This window comes from Gordionus sp. m RMFG-2023, chromosome 3 (genome assembly GCF_954871325.1).
Source record: "Gordionus sp. m RMFG-2023 chromosome 3, tfGorSpeb1-WG-v2, whole genome shotgun sequence".
NCBI lineage: Eukaryota > Metazoa > Nematomorpha > Gordioida > Chordodea > Parachordodidae > Gordionus > Gordionus sp. m RMFG-2023.
The window spans coordinates 29280113-29300266 of record NC_088777.1 but is presented as its reverse complement, the minus strand read 5'-3'; the positions used below and the strand labels follow the sequence as shown (position 1 = coordinate 29300266).

Here is a 20154-nt window from a genome sequence, read left to right as displayed (position 1 = left end):
TTACAAATTATATATTTTTCATTTTATATAACTGTGTGATAACATTTATAAGAATAAAAATATATTAGCCATGTTAAAAAAGAATATAGTTGTATTTTGTTAATATAATTATAAACTCAATATAATATAACGAATAAAAAGATAATTTTTCAAATTTTATATTTTAAAAAATAATTGAATGGCCATAAATAAATTTTACCTGTCTATTCTCAGTTTACCTGTCAATTCTCAGTTTACCTGTCAATTCTCAGTTTAGTTACACCCGTATTTTCTATTCTTCACCTCGAATTCGCACTGATTGCTTGAAATGAATAAACCCTCTACCAAAACGAATTCCATCTTAGTTAATATTAGACAAGTTTTAAACACAAATTAAAGTTTTTGACTGAATACTCAATATAGAAAGGTAATCCAGTTTTAAAGTTTATTCGTAATGTACCCTGGCAATATGCATCAATTATTCCTGATTATATAGTTGGTGAAACAGCCTGTATATTGTACCTAAGGTAGAATGTTGCATAGTATTTATAAAATCAAATTTACTAGTCTTAGATACCATCAACTAAATCAAAATTATATACATGAAAGATTGAAGGAATTAGGACATTTATTTGAATTAAGAGTTTTGATTATTCAAGTTTCTATTTTAATAATATTATCTAATTTTTAATAAGGTTGATATAAAGGATCCTACTCACTTGTTAAAAGAAATAACAAAAATATCCATATTATCTGATTGCACACTAATTCTGACTTGGAGGTTAAATTATATATATTACATTTATATTATTATTTTAAACTATTAAACCATTTCTTAAAATTAATATTTCTTCATAAATATTTAAGCCACAAAATACTTTCATAATGTATTTTATACACCAGGAATTTGTAAAGTCTAGTATGATTCATCAAGTCTAGCCCACAGTTTGGGCTGGACAAATTTGAAATTTTCATAATGGCAGGGTAACATATTTAAGACCAAGTCAGGCTGAAAAATTCATGCATAAAGATTGAAAGGGGGACTATACAATTCACACATAAAAAATTAGGGCTGTGAACCCGTCTAAAAAATGGATATGGTTCAGTAAAAAAATGTCTTCACCCAATTTGGGTGAGTTCAGGATTCGAGACCATAAAAATAATCATCATAATTATGAAATATAATATAATACTACAATATAATTTAAAAAATAATATAAATTTAGGCAAATTATCATAATATCTTCTAAAATATGTCATTAAGACTTCCACAAAAAAAAGTAAGCTTGGACCCTGGACTCTAAATTTTAAAGGGCTAGTGTTTGGGTTCAGCAAAATATTGAGGGTTTGGGTTTATTCTCATTCCTATAAAAAATTGTGCAGTATCTCATAAAACTCTGGTTTCAATTTGATTAATATTCTTTGCAGTAATATCAATGGCTTATTTCTTTTTATTTTAAGAACTAACTATCTAACAATATAAATATAAATAAAAAGACCACTGTGGTAATGGCTCAATTACCAATTTTATTTTTTTACAACTATTTTATTTTTCTAAAATATGTGGTAAGATTCAAAAAAATGACAAATTTTTCTTTTTTTTTAAAACTATTTTATTTTTTTCTTCAATTCAATAAAAATATATCTTTTTTATATCTGAAGAAATACAATAAAAAATTCTTTATATTCTTTTACGTAATTTCTAAAATCAAAAAAAAAACAACTATATTCTTTTTTTTTAACTTTTACATAAAAATCGCGAATATATTTAATACAAAATCAATAATATACTTCTTTTTTTTAAAATACCAAAATACAAAAAATCGATATATATATTTATCAAAAATAAAAAATCAATATATAATTTTTCTTCTACTACAACATGTACCCCCTTCTAAGGATGAACTCCAGGGTACATGCTAAAAAATAAACGCAATACAACAAAAACTAAATTTCCTTAAAATTTATTTATTATATAAAAAAAACATTTACGCAACTTAAAAAAAATCATGGAGCCGGGGTGTTAATGATCAATCTAGGGAGTCACTCATCTCCACCTCCGTTCCATTAACATTAAAATTAATATTTTTTCGAACCAACATTTTAGAATTTCCGACTTCATTCTGAATTTCCTTCTTTCCAAAATCCATCGTTGTCCCACCTGGCACCTTTTCATTTTCAGCTGCTTGGTGGAATTTATACAACAAACGTCTTCCTGCGAACTCTTTGGCTTCCCGGGCTAATAATCTTGCGTCATCAAATACTCTCCGCTGTTGGCCCCCAGCCCAACGATTTATCCCATGGTTTAACGTATATGAGCTGCTTGTTCCACTTGCACATTCCCGGGCTTTATGTCCTCTTCCCCCGCAATTGAAACAGTTTAAACTGAGCCCCTTCATTCCCATTTTCCGCGATTGAATAGTTGCTGGCCCTGACGCGTAATTTGCTTGTAATGTTGCCCTACCTTGCGAGGACGTTGGACCATACGAGGTTGTCGACGGGGCTCCTTCTCCAGTCTATTGATCAATCGACGCATTGTGCCATTTGTCCGCTAGTGGATTGGTCATGTCTAAAGAATTAATCTGCAACATAGTTCTATTGGTCTTTATGTAGTAGGTCTCCATAAATTCAAAATATTTTTCTTTCTCTTGATTTAAATAAAAAATCTAATAACAACAATTTACACAAATGGATACTACACAATAATTTCTTTCTTTTTTTTTACCACCAACAAAAATAATAAAAACTATTATTATTATTTCTTCCCTTTTTATCCAAACACTAATATAACACATACCATACTTGAAAATAACACAATTTTCTTTATTCTAAAATCTCTTTCTTTAACTTTACAAAACATTTTATATATAACACATACCTAACTTGAAAATAACACAATTTTTTTTTAAAAATCTTTTTCCTTAACTTTACAAAATATTTTACATACTACCCTACCAGTTGTTTTTTTCTTTTCCTTTCAACCTCAATTCCTTTCGTAAAAAAATTTCTCTTTACACACCGCCTAAATTGATTACAATTTAAACTCTTTAACTATCACAAATTTCTATTTAAACTTTTACAATTTCTTATTTTACCAACTTCTCTAATTAATTATCTCTTTACACTACCCTCAATTTTTATTTTTTTTACAAATTTTCTCCTGAATTGAATTCTTTGTTCAATTAATAATTTCAAAAACATCACGTGTTTAATACATCACATAGCTAATTCTTTAGCGATCGTCATATGGCCACTTAACCCTATATATTTAATCTTTCTTCTGATTTTATTTATTTTCTACAAACTCTCTATTTATACATATCTACATTCACGATCAACAAATTAAAATTGGCTGCCCTACAAGAGTGTAAATTCTCCAAAATTTCCTTCTACTTTAATTAAACTTTTCCTATTTGATCCTATTCAAATTTCACAAAAATTTTTTTTCATATATATATATTACTATTCCTTTATACCCTTGCTCTTAACTGATTTCTATGTCTCGTGACCTCACTATTGTCTTCTAATCTAACTTTTAGTACTTTATTTCCCACATTCTCTATAACTATTCCTTTTTCCCATTTTTATTCATTCCATACATCCGAACCCATACTAATTGATCAACCACAAATTTCAAAACAACATTATCTCCCGTTTCTACATCCGTATCTACTGGTCTCAAACTATCCAAAAAGAAATTAATTTTTCTTCCCATCATTTTCTCTGCTGGTGATTTGCCATCCTTTCCAATCGCACTATTGTAATACAATTGCGTTATCCACAATTCTCCTTTACTTTCTTTATTCTTTTTAACCAATTTTTCACTATCGCTACCATCCGTTCAGCCTGCCCATTTGAACTAGGATGGTACGGTGGTGACATTATATGTCTCACATTCATCTTTACACAAAAATTTTTAAACAACACACTTATAAAAGCCGGTCCTCCATCGGACACCATAATACTTGGAATACCAAATCTCGAAAACAATTTCTTGCAATGTCTTATTACTATTCCCACTGTTAAACCATGTACTTCTTCAAACTCAATTCATTTCGAAAATGCATCTACACTCAGAATAAACTTTTTTCCTTCCCATTCAAAAAAATCCAAATGCAATCTTATCCAGGCTCCTTTAACTTTTGGCCAATTACTACCCTTTTCCTTCCGGAGTATATCGGACCAGGCATTGCAAACCTCACAACTTTTACCCAAATCATTAATTTCTTCAATCATTCATGGCCACCATACATATTCTCTTCCCCATTGCTTCATTTTTTCTATTCCTTGATGCCACGCATGTAACATATTTAAAACTCTTTCCCTTAATCGTCGTGGGACTATAACATTTACCAATTCAGTTTCTATATTTTTATATTTATTTCCTTTATCATTCCACGCTCTTTTACCTGTTAAAAATAATTTTATCAAACCTAATTCTCTATCCTTCAGAGTATATTCCTGTATTTCTTTTTAAGTAGTAGGGTTACCTTTAAAACCTCCCGTTAATATCCGAATTAATGCTTTTTCATCCATCTTATCCTTCATTACACAATTACTTTCTTCTCCCATACCTAATCTCGATAATAGATTTGGTAATCTCTTTACCCTGTCTATATTTCAATTCCAAATCAAAGCTACCTGCTAACAATAGCCACCTCTGAAGCCTCGGCGACATCATCAGCTCATTATTATTTTTCCTGAACAAATGTATCAATGGCTTATGGTCAGTATACATTACAAATTTCCTTCCAATCAAATATTCCCTATATTTCGTCAAACCAAAAATAACTGCCAACGCTTCTTGCTCTATTACCGAATATCTTGTTTCTACTTCTCTAAATACTCTCGATAAAAATATTACCGGTCTTTCTATACCTTCTATCAAATGTAATAAAGCTCCTCCCACTTTTTTATTAGAAGCATGAACAGCCATAATCACCTCCAATTCACTATTAAAACACTAATACAGGCTCTTTACTAATTTCCGATTTCAATTTTTCAAATGCCAATTCTTGCTCATTTTTCCATTCAAAAGACACATTTTTCCGCAATAACTCATATAAGGGAGCTGCTATCCTTGCAAAATCTTCAATAAATCTATGGTAATTATTCACCATTCCCATAAACGATTGAATTTCTGCCTTACTCACCGGCTTTCTCAAATTCGCAATACTCATCAAATTTTTATCCAACGGTTTTACCTCTATTCCATTTATTTTATGTCACAAATATACAACTTCGGTAACGCCCATAACACTTTTTTCGCTACTTGCCCTCAATCCTTTAACCCTTATTCGTCCAAAAACCTCTCCCAACCTTCGATTATGTTGTTCTACCGTTATTCCGGTAATCAATACGTCATCCATATAATAAAAAACACCTTCTAACCCTTGAAACACCGCAGCCATTGTTCTTTGAAAAATCGGTGCCGAAACACTTAATCCAAATGGCAAGCTACAAAACATAAACAATCCTTTAAACGTCGTTATGGTTAACAATTTCCTCGTAGACTCTTTCATAGGTAACTGCAAATACGCACATGAAAAATCAATTTTTGAAAAATACTTCGCCCCTTTCAAATTCGCTAAAATTTCTTCAATTCTCGGTAACGGATACTTTACTTCCACAACTCACGGATTTAAAGTTACTCTGAAATCCGCACAAATCCTTAACTTGCCATTCGCCTTCCTTATTGGAACTAATGGAGTCGCCCATTCGCTATATCCAATCGGACAAATTATCCCATCTCTTAACCATTTATCTAATTCTTTTTCCATTTCTGCTCTCCATTCAAAAGGCACTCTACGTACTGCACAATATTTTGGAATGTATCTTTTCTTCAAACGTATATCTACTTCATAATCTATTAAACGACCTAATTTTTCATCAAAAATATCTTTATATTTATTTACCAAATCCCTAACTGACTCCTCTAAAATTCCTAAATCATGACTTCCATCAATTTCTTCTGTTATTACACTATCATCACCTTTTTTCCTTACCAATTTCACCGTTTTTGTGATACAGGTATTTTCTCCCTTTCTAAATTTGAATCCTTACATATTTCCTCATCATTTATATAACTTTTTTCCAATTTAAATTTTTCTGAAATTATTTTACTTTCCTCTTCCAAAATCGATTCCTTTCCACAAATTTCTACAAAATTGACAGTTCCCGTATTCACCAAATTATCATCATTTCTTAAATCAATAAACCTGCGGGGCATCAAGGAATAGAAAAAATGAAGCAATGGGGAAGATGTATGGTGGCCAGGAATGAATGAAGAAATTAATGATTTGGGTAAGTTGTGGGGTTTGCAATGCCTCGTCCGATATGCCCCGGAAGGAAAAGGGTAGTAATTGGCCAAAAGTTAAAGGACCCTGGATAAGATTGCATTTGGATTTTTTTGAATGGGAAGGAAAAAAGTTTATTCTGAGTGTAGATGCATTTTCGAAATGGATTGAGTTTGAAGAAGTACATGGTTTAACAGCGGGAATAGTAATAAGACATTGCAAGAAATTGTTTTCGAGATGGTATTCCAAGCAGGGATGTGAACCCTTCGACAAAAAAAAGGGTCCGGGTTCGGGTCCGGTAATAAATTTAAAAAGGACCCGGGTCCAGGGTTCGGGTCCGGGTTCAGAGAATACATAAAAATAATGACTCAAAATAAGACTTTTTTTCATTCATTTTTTATTATACTTCATTATATACACATTTAATTCGAAATGAGATAATTTATATTTTAAATATTTTATTCAATCGCACAATCATGATATCTTTAAACATCCTTCAGATTTCCACGTAAATTAGACAAAATAATTTCAACGATGAAAATCCACGCTTACCTAAAATAGATAGTCATTTTTATAATACATAAATTATTGTACTTGTGTCGCCGACGATTCTAGACAAGGTATATAATTCTGGATATATTGAAGAATTTTCCTCCCAGAATTTTAAAATGTTTGCATCTCTATTTATTCTCTTAACTTCCGAGAACTTTTCAATTAAAGATACAATTGATATTTTTTGCTCCTTTCTATCAGATGATAATTTTATTTTTTTTCTCTATCTAATAGTAAAATTTCCAGATCATCAATATCGTTATCATTATCATTGTTATAGCTACAACCAGAAGATATTGTTGTAGCATCCAATATATTGTAAATAATAGAGTTTTGGGTATGCCATAAATCTTCAAGATGGTCTAGAGCCATTTGTTTTTGCTCACTACTTAATAAAACCTGATATCGCGGGTCTAAATATATCGAAGCATATACAACACTATTTTGTAAATATTGTTGCTCTCTTATTTTCATATTTTCTAATACTTCATTGAAAAAGAACTTGTTAATCTCCCTAACTCTAATCGACATCTTAACCATATGCCATAAAAATCCGATAAACATAATTGTTCTGCTTGCAATATTAATGTTGTTATTTTTAAAGGAGCCAGCACACTAGTAAGCTCTTTTACTTGATTCCAATCATCTTCTGACAAAATGATTTCACATGCTCCTATAATAAAATCATTACAGAAATCTTTCAAACTTAATAATCGCTCTAGCATCATACATATAGAGGACCAACGTATTGTGCAATCTAAAATTGCCATTTGCCTTTTCATGGATTTTAATATTCTTGATAACTTATAATAAAATTATATATTTGCAAAACATTGCCAATTTTGATTATTTTAAATTTACTGCTCAAAAAACATAACCTTAATATTTTAACACTGCAAAATAATCTTTAATAAAATTTTTATATAAGATATTAATAAATTAGCCTTTAAAATTAAAATATTATTAATTGCAGTACAAAATAATTCCAATTATTTCACTTTCAAATCAAAATAGTCAAAGTATATTAGTGTTTGGATAAAAAGGGAAGAAATAATAATAATAGTTTTTATTATTTTTGTTGGTGGTAAAAAAAAAGAAAGAAATTATTGTGTAGTATCCATTTGTGTAAATTGTTGTTATTAGATTTTTTATTTAAATCAAGAGAAAGAAAAATATTTTAAATTTATGGAGACCTAATACATAAAGACCAATAGAACTATGTCGCAGATTAATTCTTTAGACATGACGAATCCACTAGCGGACAAATGGCACAATGCGTGGATTGATCAACAGACTGGAGAAGGAGCCCCGTCGACAACCTCGTATGGTCCAACGTCCTCGCAAGGTAGGGCAACATTACAAGCAAATTACGCGTCAGGGCCAGCAACTATTCAATCGCGGAAAATGGGAATGAGGGGGCTCAGTTTAAACTGTTTCAATTGCGGGGGAAGAGGACATAAAGCCCGGGAATGTGCAAGTGGAACAAGCAGCTCATATACGTTAAACCATGGGATAAATCGTTGGGCTGGGGGCCAACAGCGGAGAGTATTTGATGACGCAAGATTATTAGCCCGGGAAGCCGAAGAGTTCGCAGGAAGACGTTTGTTGTATAAATTCCGCCAAGCAGCTGAAAATGATAAGGTGCCAAGTGGGACAACGATGGATTTTGAAAAGAAGGAAATTCAGAATGAAGTCGGAAATTCGAAAATGTTGGTTCGAAAAAATATTAATTTTAATGTTAATGGAACGGAGGTGGAGATAAGTGACTCCCTAGAGGAGTTGATCATTAACGCCCCTGTTGTATTGCGTTTATTTTTTAGCATGTACCCTGTAGTTCATCTTTAGAAGGGGGTACATGTTGTAGTAGAAGAAAAATTATATATCGATTTTTTATTTTTGATAAATATATATATCGATTTTTTGTATTTTGGTATTTAAAAAAAAGAGTATATTATTGATTACATTATTCGCGATTTTTATATAAAAGTTTAAAAAAAAAAGAATATCGTTTTTTTTTTGATTTTAGAAATTATGTAAAAGAATATAATGAATTTTTTATTGTATTTCTTCGGATATAAAAAAGATATATTTTTATTGAATTGAAAAAAAAAAAAAAATAGTTTTTTTAAAAAAAAGGAAAATTTGTCATTTTTTTGAATCTTACCACATATTTTAGAAAAATAAAATAGTTGTAAAAAAATAAAATTGGTAATTGAGCCATTACCACAAGTTTATTCCTTATTTTATAGTAAATTATAGGTTTGGCTAGATATTTAATAAGGCATTAAAATTTTGTTATATATTTTTGAATTTCAAGCTAATATCTTTTTATTGAAAATAAATTTAAATATCTTTATTTCTTTCTATCTTATAAGCTATCTAACTAAAATAATTCTAAAATAAAATAATAATTTTACAAAATAATTAAAGTTATTTATGATATGATCCAATTACATATACAGATATCAAAACACAATTTATTTATAAACCAATTCTTATAGAAAAAAATAGCTTTAGAAAATCTGTTAGAGTTTATCTGTGCCCAGTACGGGGTTTCCATGAATTGAAGGGTGGGTTAGGAATTGACTATCCATGAGTGTCTTGGAATTTTGAGGGTGGGAACAGGAAGGCCTGATTTCATTAGAATTACTGATATTTATTTATTTTTGTTGAATATGTTGATCGATGTTATTTTATTATTTATTTTGGCAATTGATTTATTTTATATTATTTCAATTTATATTTAAATTTAATCGGTGAAAATTTTATATTAACATTTTTATTTATACATCAAATTGTATTAGTTATTTTTTTTTATTATTGTTTAAAAAAAAAGATATATAAAGAGATAAAAAAAAATGTAATTAGGGGTTAAAAAATAAAAATGTAATATATCATATAATAAAATTTAAATTATGATTTAGAAATAAAATGATAATAATAAATGTGGATATTAATTCAATTTTAACATGGTGGCCAAGACGAGTCTCGAACTCGCGACCTTCTCGTTATCAGCACAGGGGTTGAAAAATAAAAATGTAATATATATAATCAAATTTAAATTATGATTTTAAAATAAAATGATTATAATAAATGTTATTAATTCAATTTTAACATGGAGGCCAATCTACGTCCGAACTCTGCATAAGTATTATCTTAAAATTTGAACTTGATTTTACAATGTACATTTATTCTATTTCACGCCTTTATCGATTATAATTCTCTTACGATGGATGCTTTGAACAATTCCACATATATGACTGAATTTGTCAAGCTGGATTTCCCCAAATTTAGTAGCGATGACAACGCCTACATAGGGAAATTGCAGAATTTTCTAAATACCAGCAAGATCTCCAACGGAGAAAAGGCCGCTTTATTTCTCCAAAGTCTTCCTGATAACGAATTCAATTATATTGGGGCAATTTGCACTGAGGCAGAATTCCAAGATTCAAACGCCCTGCTTGGCAAATTCAAGTTACAACATCCATCGAAGACCGAGAACGCTAAACTATAATTATTTTATGCTGCAACTCAAGGCAAGGATGAGATATTCTCGGCTTGGGTCACGCGCGTAGCACGACTCAATAAAGAATGTAATTTCAATGGCATTCAAAGAATTATTGAGAAAGTGAGGGTATCCTCATATTCCAAAGATGTCAGGAAAGCGGTCAAGAGCTCTATGACCATAGAAGACATTTACAATCTAGGTCTAGAGAAAGACACCGCGGACCCAAGTGGCATCAAGGGCGAGATGAAATTGTTACATTTGAATGAATCACCTGATGTACAAGAGGTTATTCACATATGAAGAGTCAAAAATAGTTACGTAACAACAAAACCCATTCAGGACTCTCACGCACATGGTCTCTTATCAAGCAACCCCAGTTCATCAATGACAATCGCCCCGCACAGCATTTCGATGAACATTACGATTTACGCTGCGACTATTGCCGTGACAAACGATTTGATGAACGTTACGATATACGCTACAACAACGACCGCGACAAACGATTCAACGGACGCTACGACAACGACCACAACAAACGATTTAACGGACGGCACAGCAACTTCCACGACAATCGTTTTGATCAAAGCTACGATAATTGTCACTATAACCACAACCGTTTCGATAATCGCAACGATAACTACTACGACGATCGATACAACAATAGCGGGTACAACGTCCATGGCAATCGCCACGACTCTCATTGTGACCATCAAAGCCCTGATCGGCGGGATGACTGCTATAGAGGTAATAACCGAACCAACTATCCCCGTCTTGGTCAGCACAGACACAACCCTCAAAATATTAATTGTTTTCCGAAATATTCGTCGAGGCTTAACCAGTACAAAAATGACAATAAAACTTACAATAGATCTTCTGATTACAAAGATCGTGATTATCAATTGAATACGAACCATGCTATGAACATCGAAGCAATTGATGATGACGACAACTCAAACACAGACCTTAAAGAATATAATCTGCATTGGAAGTGTATAATATGGGGGTCAAGGATACCACATATGACGTGTACGTGACAGTGAGCATTAACAACATACCCACATTGATGCAAGTTGACACTGGTACCAAGTACATTATACTTCCGAAGCTGACAGCTAAGACTGTAGGCGGACATGAGACTCACTGGTTATGACGGCAGCGCTATCAAGATATTCTGTCTTACCAACGTGAACGTTAAGTATGAAGGAAACTCACATACACTGGAGGCCATTGTAGTGAATAATGATAAGATTCCCCTGCTAGGACGTATGTGGCCCACACCTTCAACAACATTTTAAAAACGTTTGATCTCGAGAAGATAATCTCGACAACAAAAAAAGACCTCGAATCAACTTACTCCTACAAACCCAAAATAGTCAGACAAGAGAAAGTTCACTTGAAGCCCGATGCTGTGCCTAAGATCATACCTTCAAGGAGAATTCCATGCGCCAAGATCGATGCAACGACTCAGAAATTGGATTGCTAGCTGAAGCACAACAAAATAAACCTTGCTCGAAAGGAATCTAGATGTCCGATACCATGCACAAGCGATCCGGTTTGGAAATTAGCTAAGGGTTGTCTTTACTTTACCTAGCCATCGTTCGGTTTGAAAAGAAGACTGCACCATGAACATGGGTGGTGTATTGCGTGGTGATCATGAATGTTAATGATGTTACCAAACCTATCCAAGGAAATCATAAGCCGAATTTCTTTGGAGGGTGGAATGTTGAATATGTTGATCGATGTTATTTTATTATTTATTTTGGCTATTGATTTATTTTATATTATATCAATTTATATTTAAATTTAATCGGTGAAAATTTTTTATTAACATTTTTATTTATACATCAATTTCTATTATTTTTATTATTGTTTAAAAAAAAGATATATAAAGAGATAAAAAATATGTAATTAGGGGTTGAAAAATAAAAATGTAATATATCATATAATAAAATTTAAATTATGATTTAAAAATAAAATGATAATAATAATGGATATTAATTCAATTTTAACAATAAATTTCAAATATTTATAAAAAATGCCTCCTCTCTAAAATATTTCTCATAATATTGAATTTATTATATTTCAATTTCTTTATTTCAAAATCTATTCTTCATATATCAATATATTACAATATAATTTTTCTTCTTTTTTATAAAATATCTCAATTTTTATCAATTCAATCCACAAAAAGTAAAAAGTTAATTTTTTTCCAAGTAAAACATCAATTAATAATATTATATCATATAATAAAATCTATTATTTTTTAAATACAAATTATTTTATTGATTGACATTAAATTTATCAATAATTATTTAAAAAGAAAATTAAATATATATGAGATATACATCACGTCCGCCTTACAAAAGACCAAGACATGAAAAAAAAAACGCGAAATTAAATTTTACATTATATGTCCTTTTCTTTATCTTTTAATATCTCCTCCTCTTCAGTTTCCATAACATTATATTTCTTTTGCCAATCATTATTGTAGATCACCTTAGATATGGTTGATCCCACTTTGATCAAATTCTGGCTTGTAGTTGGTATTCCTCCCATTGTCCTAGCTTGTATACCATGTGATCTTTTAACCATTCCATCATAATTATTAGGTGGCCACTGCCTATTCCATATTGTTTACTTCTAGATTCTATCTCATTTATTTTATTGTAGTTTTGGTACGCTACCTCCGGCTGTACCCTATTATTTTTTCCACAAAAATAACTAGTTCCCGGAATTTCATCTGTGTCACTAAGATAATCCTCGCGTCCCTGATTTTGTAACACATGAGTCGGAATATTGCAGTCCTTTATTTTATGTCCGAAACTTTGACAGCGAAGCATCTTTTGAATACATCAGATTTAGGTTTTTTTATTCCCAATTTCTTTTTTTTTATTATCCTCACATAGATTATTTGTTCGTGCGTCTCAATTTTGTAACTCATCACAAGTTATAGATATTTCTTTTTATTTTAAATAAATACTCAAATTTATTTTTAATATAATTAATTAAATTTCTCTTTTAAAATAAAATTAATACTTATTAATTATTTATTTTTTTTTTAATAAAATTTTTTTTTTTAAATACATAATTATTTATATATGGCCCCTGTATAATTCAAATTAAAAGAAAAACAGTTTTTACAAAAAACACCACTCGTGTTATTTTCTTAACAAAAATATGTTACTTTTCACTTTTCCCTAAAATAAGAAAATCACTAATTATTAATTATCATTTTTAATAATCTTTCTCTTTATTAACATATAAATTATTTACTATTATACTCCTATGCCATTCAAATTAATAAACAATTTTCACGAAAACATCATTCGTTTATTTTCTTTTAAAAAAAAAATTTTACTCTTCACTTTTCTTTCCCTAAAAGTGCATTAAATATAAGTCATTTATATATATAAATAAACTTTCACTAAAATACACTTGTGTTTTCAACATATTTTAATTTTCACTTTTCTTTCTCTGAAACAAAAACACACAAAACATTTTATTTAATTTTATCTTCTTTCTTTTAAGATAACATAAAAAAATATTCCCTCATAAAATGATTTATTTTCTGTTTAGTGTAAATCAAATTAATGATAATCTTCTCTATATCACAATAACATGATATTAAATAACATTTCTATTTTATATAAAATTACTTTTGGCTTCCATAGCCTTATATTAATATTTAAAAAATGATACAGATATCAGATAAGAGTTCTGTCCTAAAAAATTATAGGAACCATAATTCCGTTTTTTATGGACTAATTCCCCCTTTATTATATACCCTAATAAAATCGTTATGACCTACTCCCACAGTACCATCATCAAATCGTATTGTACACAATTTATTCCCAATATTATCTATAACAACCTTTCTCCCATTTTTTTTATGGTCAAAAAGTCTACCCCAAATAATTTTCCCCACAGGAAATTTTATATTGGTTTTTTCATAAGATAATATATTGTCAATTTCTTTTGACTTAAGAAAATTAAGGGTAATCTGGTTCTTCTACCCGAAAATAATTCAACAGGAGTAACTCCCTCTTTATTCCTTGAATTATTATAATATAATTGGGCTAACCAGACGTCATTTTTTTCTTGTTTCGATTTTCTTAACCAATTTTTCACTATGGCTACCATTCTTTCAGCCTGGCCATTAGAGCTAGGATGATAAGGTGGAGTCAAAATATGTTTAATTTTAATTGAATTACAAAATTGCTTAAAATTTTTACTTATAAAAGCCGGACCTCCATCCGATACAATTATTTTAGGACTAATCAATTTCAAATTTATATGAGGACATGAACTTTGTTCAATTGTTTTCTCATCACTTAATTTTTCAATTACTTTCATTGGCTGAATAGTATTTATTATAATCGAATTTCTACTATAATTAATATTCATACCTAAATTCATCTCAGAATCTAAATGTCTCTGAATCTCATTTATGTTTTTATTAAAAATCTCCCATGGATATTTCTCACTTGTTTGATTACAATAATCTTTTTTATTCAGATTATTGGTTAATTTAAATTTTTTTATTTCATTAAAATGACAATAAAAATTTCCTACATTAAAACTCTTTTTATTCGAGTTAAATTTCAATGTATAATCATCATTCCCATGATGATTATCAATTTTATTATATATATCCACAAAATTTTTAATAAAACTATATATATCAAAATATTTATTATTCTCTAAATATGATTTTTCTATTTTTATATGATTCTCTTTTAAATCATATAGTCACTGTGACCCACTCACACTTTGGATACAATGTATGGCAATGTGTCCCATTTCTTCACATTTGAAACACATTCTATCATTGTCTGTATTGTATATTTCTGCTTTATCCATATTTGTAATACTAGGATTTTGTATATTTCGAACTACTCGATTTATCACTACCGATGTTCGTTGCGGAAATCCACTTTTGAAATTGGCTTCTTTCACCATGCAATTTCGCTTTATATGTCCCACAAAACCACATCGATGACACACCATGTCATTTTTTTCACTTGGTTTTGCAGTCACATTCTCATTAGTTTTTCGGTTCCTTGAATAACAATTTTTACCGATATGTCCTTTTCTTCCAGAAAGTTCACAACTTTCAATCACATTATTACTATTTTTAATTTTTAAGTTGGAAACATCTCTGGACAAATTTTTCATATTTTCTCTCATTTCTCTAATTTCACTTAAAATTAGAGATTCCTCGATACTTTGTCTCAAAGTATTATTTGTTTTATTTCAAAATTTCTACTGGTTTCTCGATTAAAACCTCAGATATTTGCTTTTTAAATTCTATCACAATTGAATTTAATTTTTTATTTATATCCTCCAATATGTCAATATTTTGAGGAAAATTAAATACTTCACCCGTATCTAATATTTTCTCGGATTTTTCTTCCAGTATAACATTTTTTTTACCATTTAAATTTTTTAATTCTAACAAAATTAAATGTAAACTATTTTTGATATCTTCAGAAATATCTGGATATTTCACCAAAACTTTAGGAATTAAATTTTCAGTATTTGTATTTTTTATATCATTTTCTCTATTTTTAAGAGATCTTCTTTTTATTTTCCTTATTACTTTTTTCATTATAATTAAGATTACATAAAACACAAAAAAAATTACTGCAGTAATGACATTATTGGTCACATCCACTTTATTAAAGTTTGAATTAAAAATTTTATTAAAATTACTCTTAAAATTTGCCATTTTATTAATATTATGCTTATTATAATTATCATTAAAATAAAAAGCCATTTTTGCATTAATTACCCAAAATTTAAAATTTTATCTCATATATTTCTAATTTTAATCCAAAAAATGTTACTTTGCGTTGTGTAATTTATAATACAAAAAAAATTTCTTACCTTTGTATATATCCGGAATTACTATTATTTTGAGGAACCCGGTCCTAGAAAATCTTTTTCTTGATTAATAACGTCTGAAATCTATTTTTATAAAACACTCTTTTGTTTTATTTTTTTTTTCTAAATATCTTAGTTTTTATATTTTTCTCTAACTTATTTTTTCCCTAATAAGTGTTCACGATTCCTGGTCGTTCGGTACCAATAAAATATTTCTCATATTATTGAATTTATTATATTTCAATTTCTTTATTTCAAAATCTATTCTTCATATATCAATAAATTACAATATAATTTTTCTTCTTTTTTATAAAATATCTCAATTTTTATCAATTCAATCCACAAAAAGTAAAAAGTTAATTTTTTTCCAAGTAAAACATCAATTAATAATATTATATCATATAATAAAATCTATTATTTTTTAAATACAAATTATTTTATTGATTGACATTATATCAATAATTATTTAAAAAGAAAATTAAATATATATGAGATATACATCACTCTCTATCAGTAAAAAATATTTTAGCAACACTGATCTGCAAATGTATCAATAGTGTTATATTTTATGAATTGTTAAATACTGAAAATTATTAAAAATAGTGATATCTTTAGTTTTTCTGCAAACACTTTAAGTTTATATTTAAATTTTCATCATGTAGCACTGGCTTATCAAAAAATGTGCAATTAATTTTTTAAAAATTTTTTAACAGAGAAATAATGTAAACTGAGGTTATATCTCCATAAGTAGCACTTGTTTCTGAATCAGCTCTTCTTATTTCTCACTATTCTCTGGGTGTTGTATGTAGAGGTCTGTTTCACAGCCAGAGCCCAATCCGAGCTCAACTTTAAAACACTTTTTAGTCAGAGCCCAATTGAGCCTGAATAATACAATTTGAGTTTAAATATTATAATAACCAAAAAAAATTTATGTGTGTTTATTCATCGCCACCTTAAATAAAAGTTTATTTGATGACCGTAATCTAAACAAGATATATATGTTGCATTTATATAATTTGTAAAAATATTATAAAAAAGTTATCCTTTTTCATAAGTGTTTAATTTTGGAAATAATTTATTGCGTATAGCATCATAGTATCTATTAAATTTATCGAAATTGTCATGGGATTTGAAATGATGGTTTTAAGATCAATATTTCCATGTATTGAGCCAATTTTGGCAAAATAAATTTGAGCCAATTTTTGCAAATTATGGCAACAATCAACAAAGCCTTCCTTATGAATAGTATCAAATGATCTCAAATCACATCTACACACTCCTTTTTTAATTTGGTACAACTTTTGAGTTTTTTGGGATCAGTACCAAAAAGGCTATCAATTATTAATTGAGTTTTTTTACATTATATTTTATATGATTTATTCCTAAAATAATTTAATATAAATTTACTAACCTGTTATAAAATTATTAACATATATATTTGTAAAAATTGCAACTTATAATTAAATTTTTCTTTGTTTTCATGAAAACTTTTTCCAGACCTCAGATTTCCCATTGCCATTTTCCCTTACTTTATATTCATTGCTCTTAATCTTTTCACCAATTTTTTAAAATTGAAATAATTTTTTTAATATGAAAATATGAGGCTAATTAATTTAATAGATATTAGTAAAATATATTTTATTTAACTTGATAGAATATGATGAAAGTAAAGTATATAATAATATCGTTAACTATGCAATGCAATTTACTAAAATAGAATCACATAAAATAGTTTGGTATAAGATTGTTATGTAAATTATAAAATAATATTGTGACATGTTATTCTGATTGACATTTTAAGGATAAATGTAATAAATAAAAAATAATATGGTTTTATAATTGACATTATGAATTATAATGATTATTTAGGATATTTATTTTTCGGGTCGGATAGCTCCTGGTCATGTCAGGCTACAGATGCAACTGTGTGGACAAACTATATGTTCATCCCAATTTTTCTATCTACAAATGAACATTTTTCTTCTAATTTTAAAAACTATTAAGCAGTAAAATTAAAGCTTTTTATAATTAATAAAATAGGTATAAGATTGTTATGTAAATTATAAAATTAATATTGTGACATGTTATTCTCATTGACATTTTAAGGATAAATGTAATAAATAAAAAAAATATGGTTTTATAATTGACATTATGAATTATAATGATTATTTTGGATATTTATATAAATATTTATTTTTCGGGTCGGATAGCTCTTGGTCATGTCAGGCAACAGATGCAACTGTGTTGGCCTTGACTGTGTGGACAAACTATATGTTCATCCCAATTTTTCTATCTACAATTGAACATTTTTCTTCTCAAATAAATGAATTTTAAAAACTATTAAACAGTAAAATTAAAGATTTTTATAATTAATTATTCTTATTCAAAAAAACTAATCAAATATTCTTCATTGTATACAAAAACCTGTTTTTATATAAAGCATTAACATTAGAAAAATAATGAACAATCCGAAAATAAAATAAGTAAATTTAGCCTCTCTCGTAAAATAAATAATGAATCTCAAAATCGCTTGCCAATGAATTCTATTATACTACTATATTTTGCTTTATAAATAAAATCAAATACATGCAAAAGTCAAGATGAAGCAGGCAGATACATAGAGACATTTAAGGCTTACGAAAATAAACCAGCTGATCTTATAATGGGCAAAGATTGTGAAAATACTATTTCACCCTCTGAGGATGATGTAATGGGTGATGTTAATATTACTGATAAAGAAATAAAATCCAATCAACAACACTTAAATCAATACATTAACTGCTTGTCAGCTTCAAAATGCGTCAATAAAACCGATAGTCAAACATTTTATAAAGGTATAAAATAGGTTTTATAAATTATATATATATATTTGTTAAATAATAAATGAATAATAAAAGGATTGCTTAGATTAATTTATATAAGTTGCAAACATAAATGTTTTAGACTCAACCAGTTAATCTTTTTTTAAAAAAATTTATTTTAACACAATTCCTTTAAAAGCCTTCAATGGAAATTTATCGAAGTTGATTCAAACAGCTACCATAAGGGAAGGTGAAGATCTGGAAATTTTGCCCGGAATAGGAACTTTAAAGGCTCAAAAATTATCAAAATTGTTTAAAGCCCCTTTCGTTATTTCTTAATTTTATAATTTTAATAAATGGGTATATGAATATTTGATTACTATCTTAAATTTTCCTTACAAGCGAATGTTATATAAATATACATTAAAAAGAAGTTATGATAGATGCTCATTTATCTTTATTCTAGTATATAAATTTGCCTCATAAAGTATTGATTTCAATGTAAGTAGAGACAGAGTTGGGCAGGTCCGCCGGATAAAGAATCTAGATACAGATACAGATTTTATGTGAAAAAATGAATCTAAGATACAGATACTACTAGTATCTATTTCAAATAATCAAAAAGACACAAGATAAAAGATACTTGTATCTCTTGCCTAATTAGAGTATCTTAAATACAAGATAGTTTTAAATTATTATTATCAATTAAATTAGAATAGTTTATAAAATACAATTTTTATTATTTACTTGTAAAGAACATCACATACTTATATAATAATAATTAATATTTACAATAATTAATAAAATATTTATGATTAGCTAATTATAATAATCAGACATTTTAATATTAGATAGCCCATTCTTAGCATAGATAGGGAAGGGAGACTAGTATTTTTAATGGGAGTTGAAATATTAATTTGCAAAAGACTATTTAAAATAGATTCATTATTCTATAAAATAATCAAATTTTTCAAATAATTTATCATTAGTCCTTTGCCGTTTCGGTGTATTTAATATTATGGCAAAATTAAAACCTTTCAATTGGAGCTGATATAGGTATTGCAGTAATATATTTATAAAAAATTTCCTTAATGAAAAAATAATAATTAAGCATTTATAATGTATTTCGACTTCC

At 28.3% G+C, this 20154-nt stretch overlaps 1 protein-coding gene across 3 annotated transcripts; it reads left to right on the top strand.

The window, feature by feature from the left end:
- Positions 1-246: 246 nt before the first annotated feature.
- On the top strand, positions 247-19390 carry LOC135925728 (DNA excision repair protein ERCC-1-like). Of its 3 annotated transcripts, none has more exons than XM_065461192.1 (6): positions 247-358; positions 403-506; positions 547-622; positions 675-760; positions 18814-19052; positions 19219-19390. In XM_065461192.1, exons 1-6 carry the CDS (start codon positions 308-310, stop codon positions 19356-19358), a joined length of 696 nt encoding a protein of 231 aa, XP_065317264.1. In that variant the 5' UTR covers positions 247-307; the 3' UTR covers positions 19359-19390. The 3 variants fall into 3 exon arrangements, with proteins under 3 accessions (XP_065317264.1, XP_065317263.1, XP_065317262.1); XM_065461191.1 differs by having other exon boundaries at positions 547-637; positions 687-760; XM_065461190.1 differs by having other exon boundaries at positions 547-637.
- Positions 19391-20154: the final 764 nt, after the last annotated feature.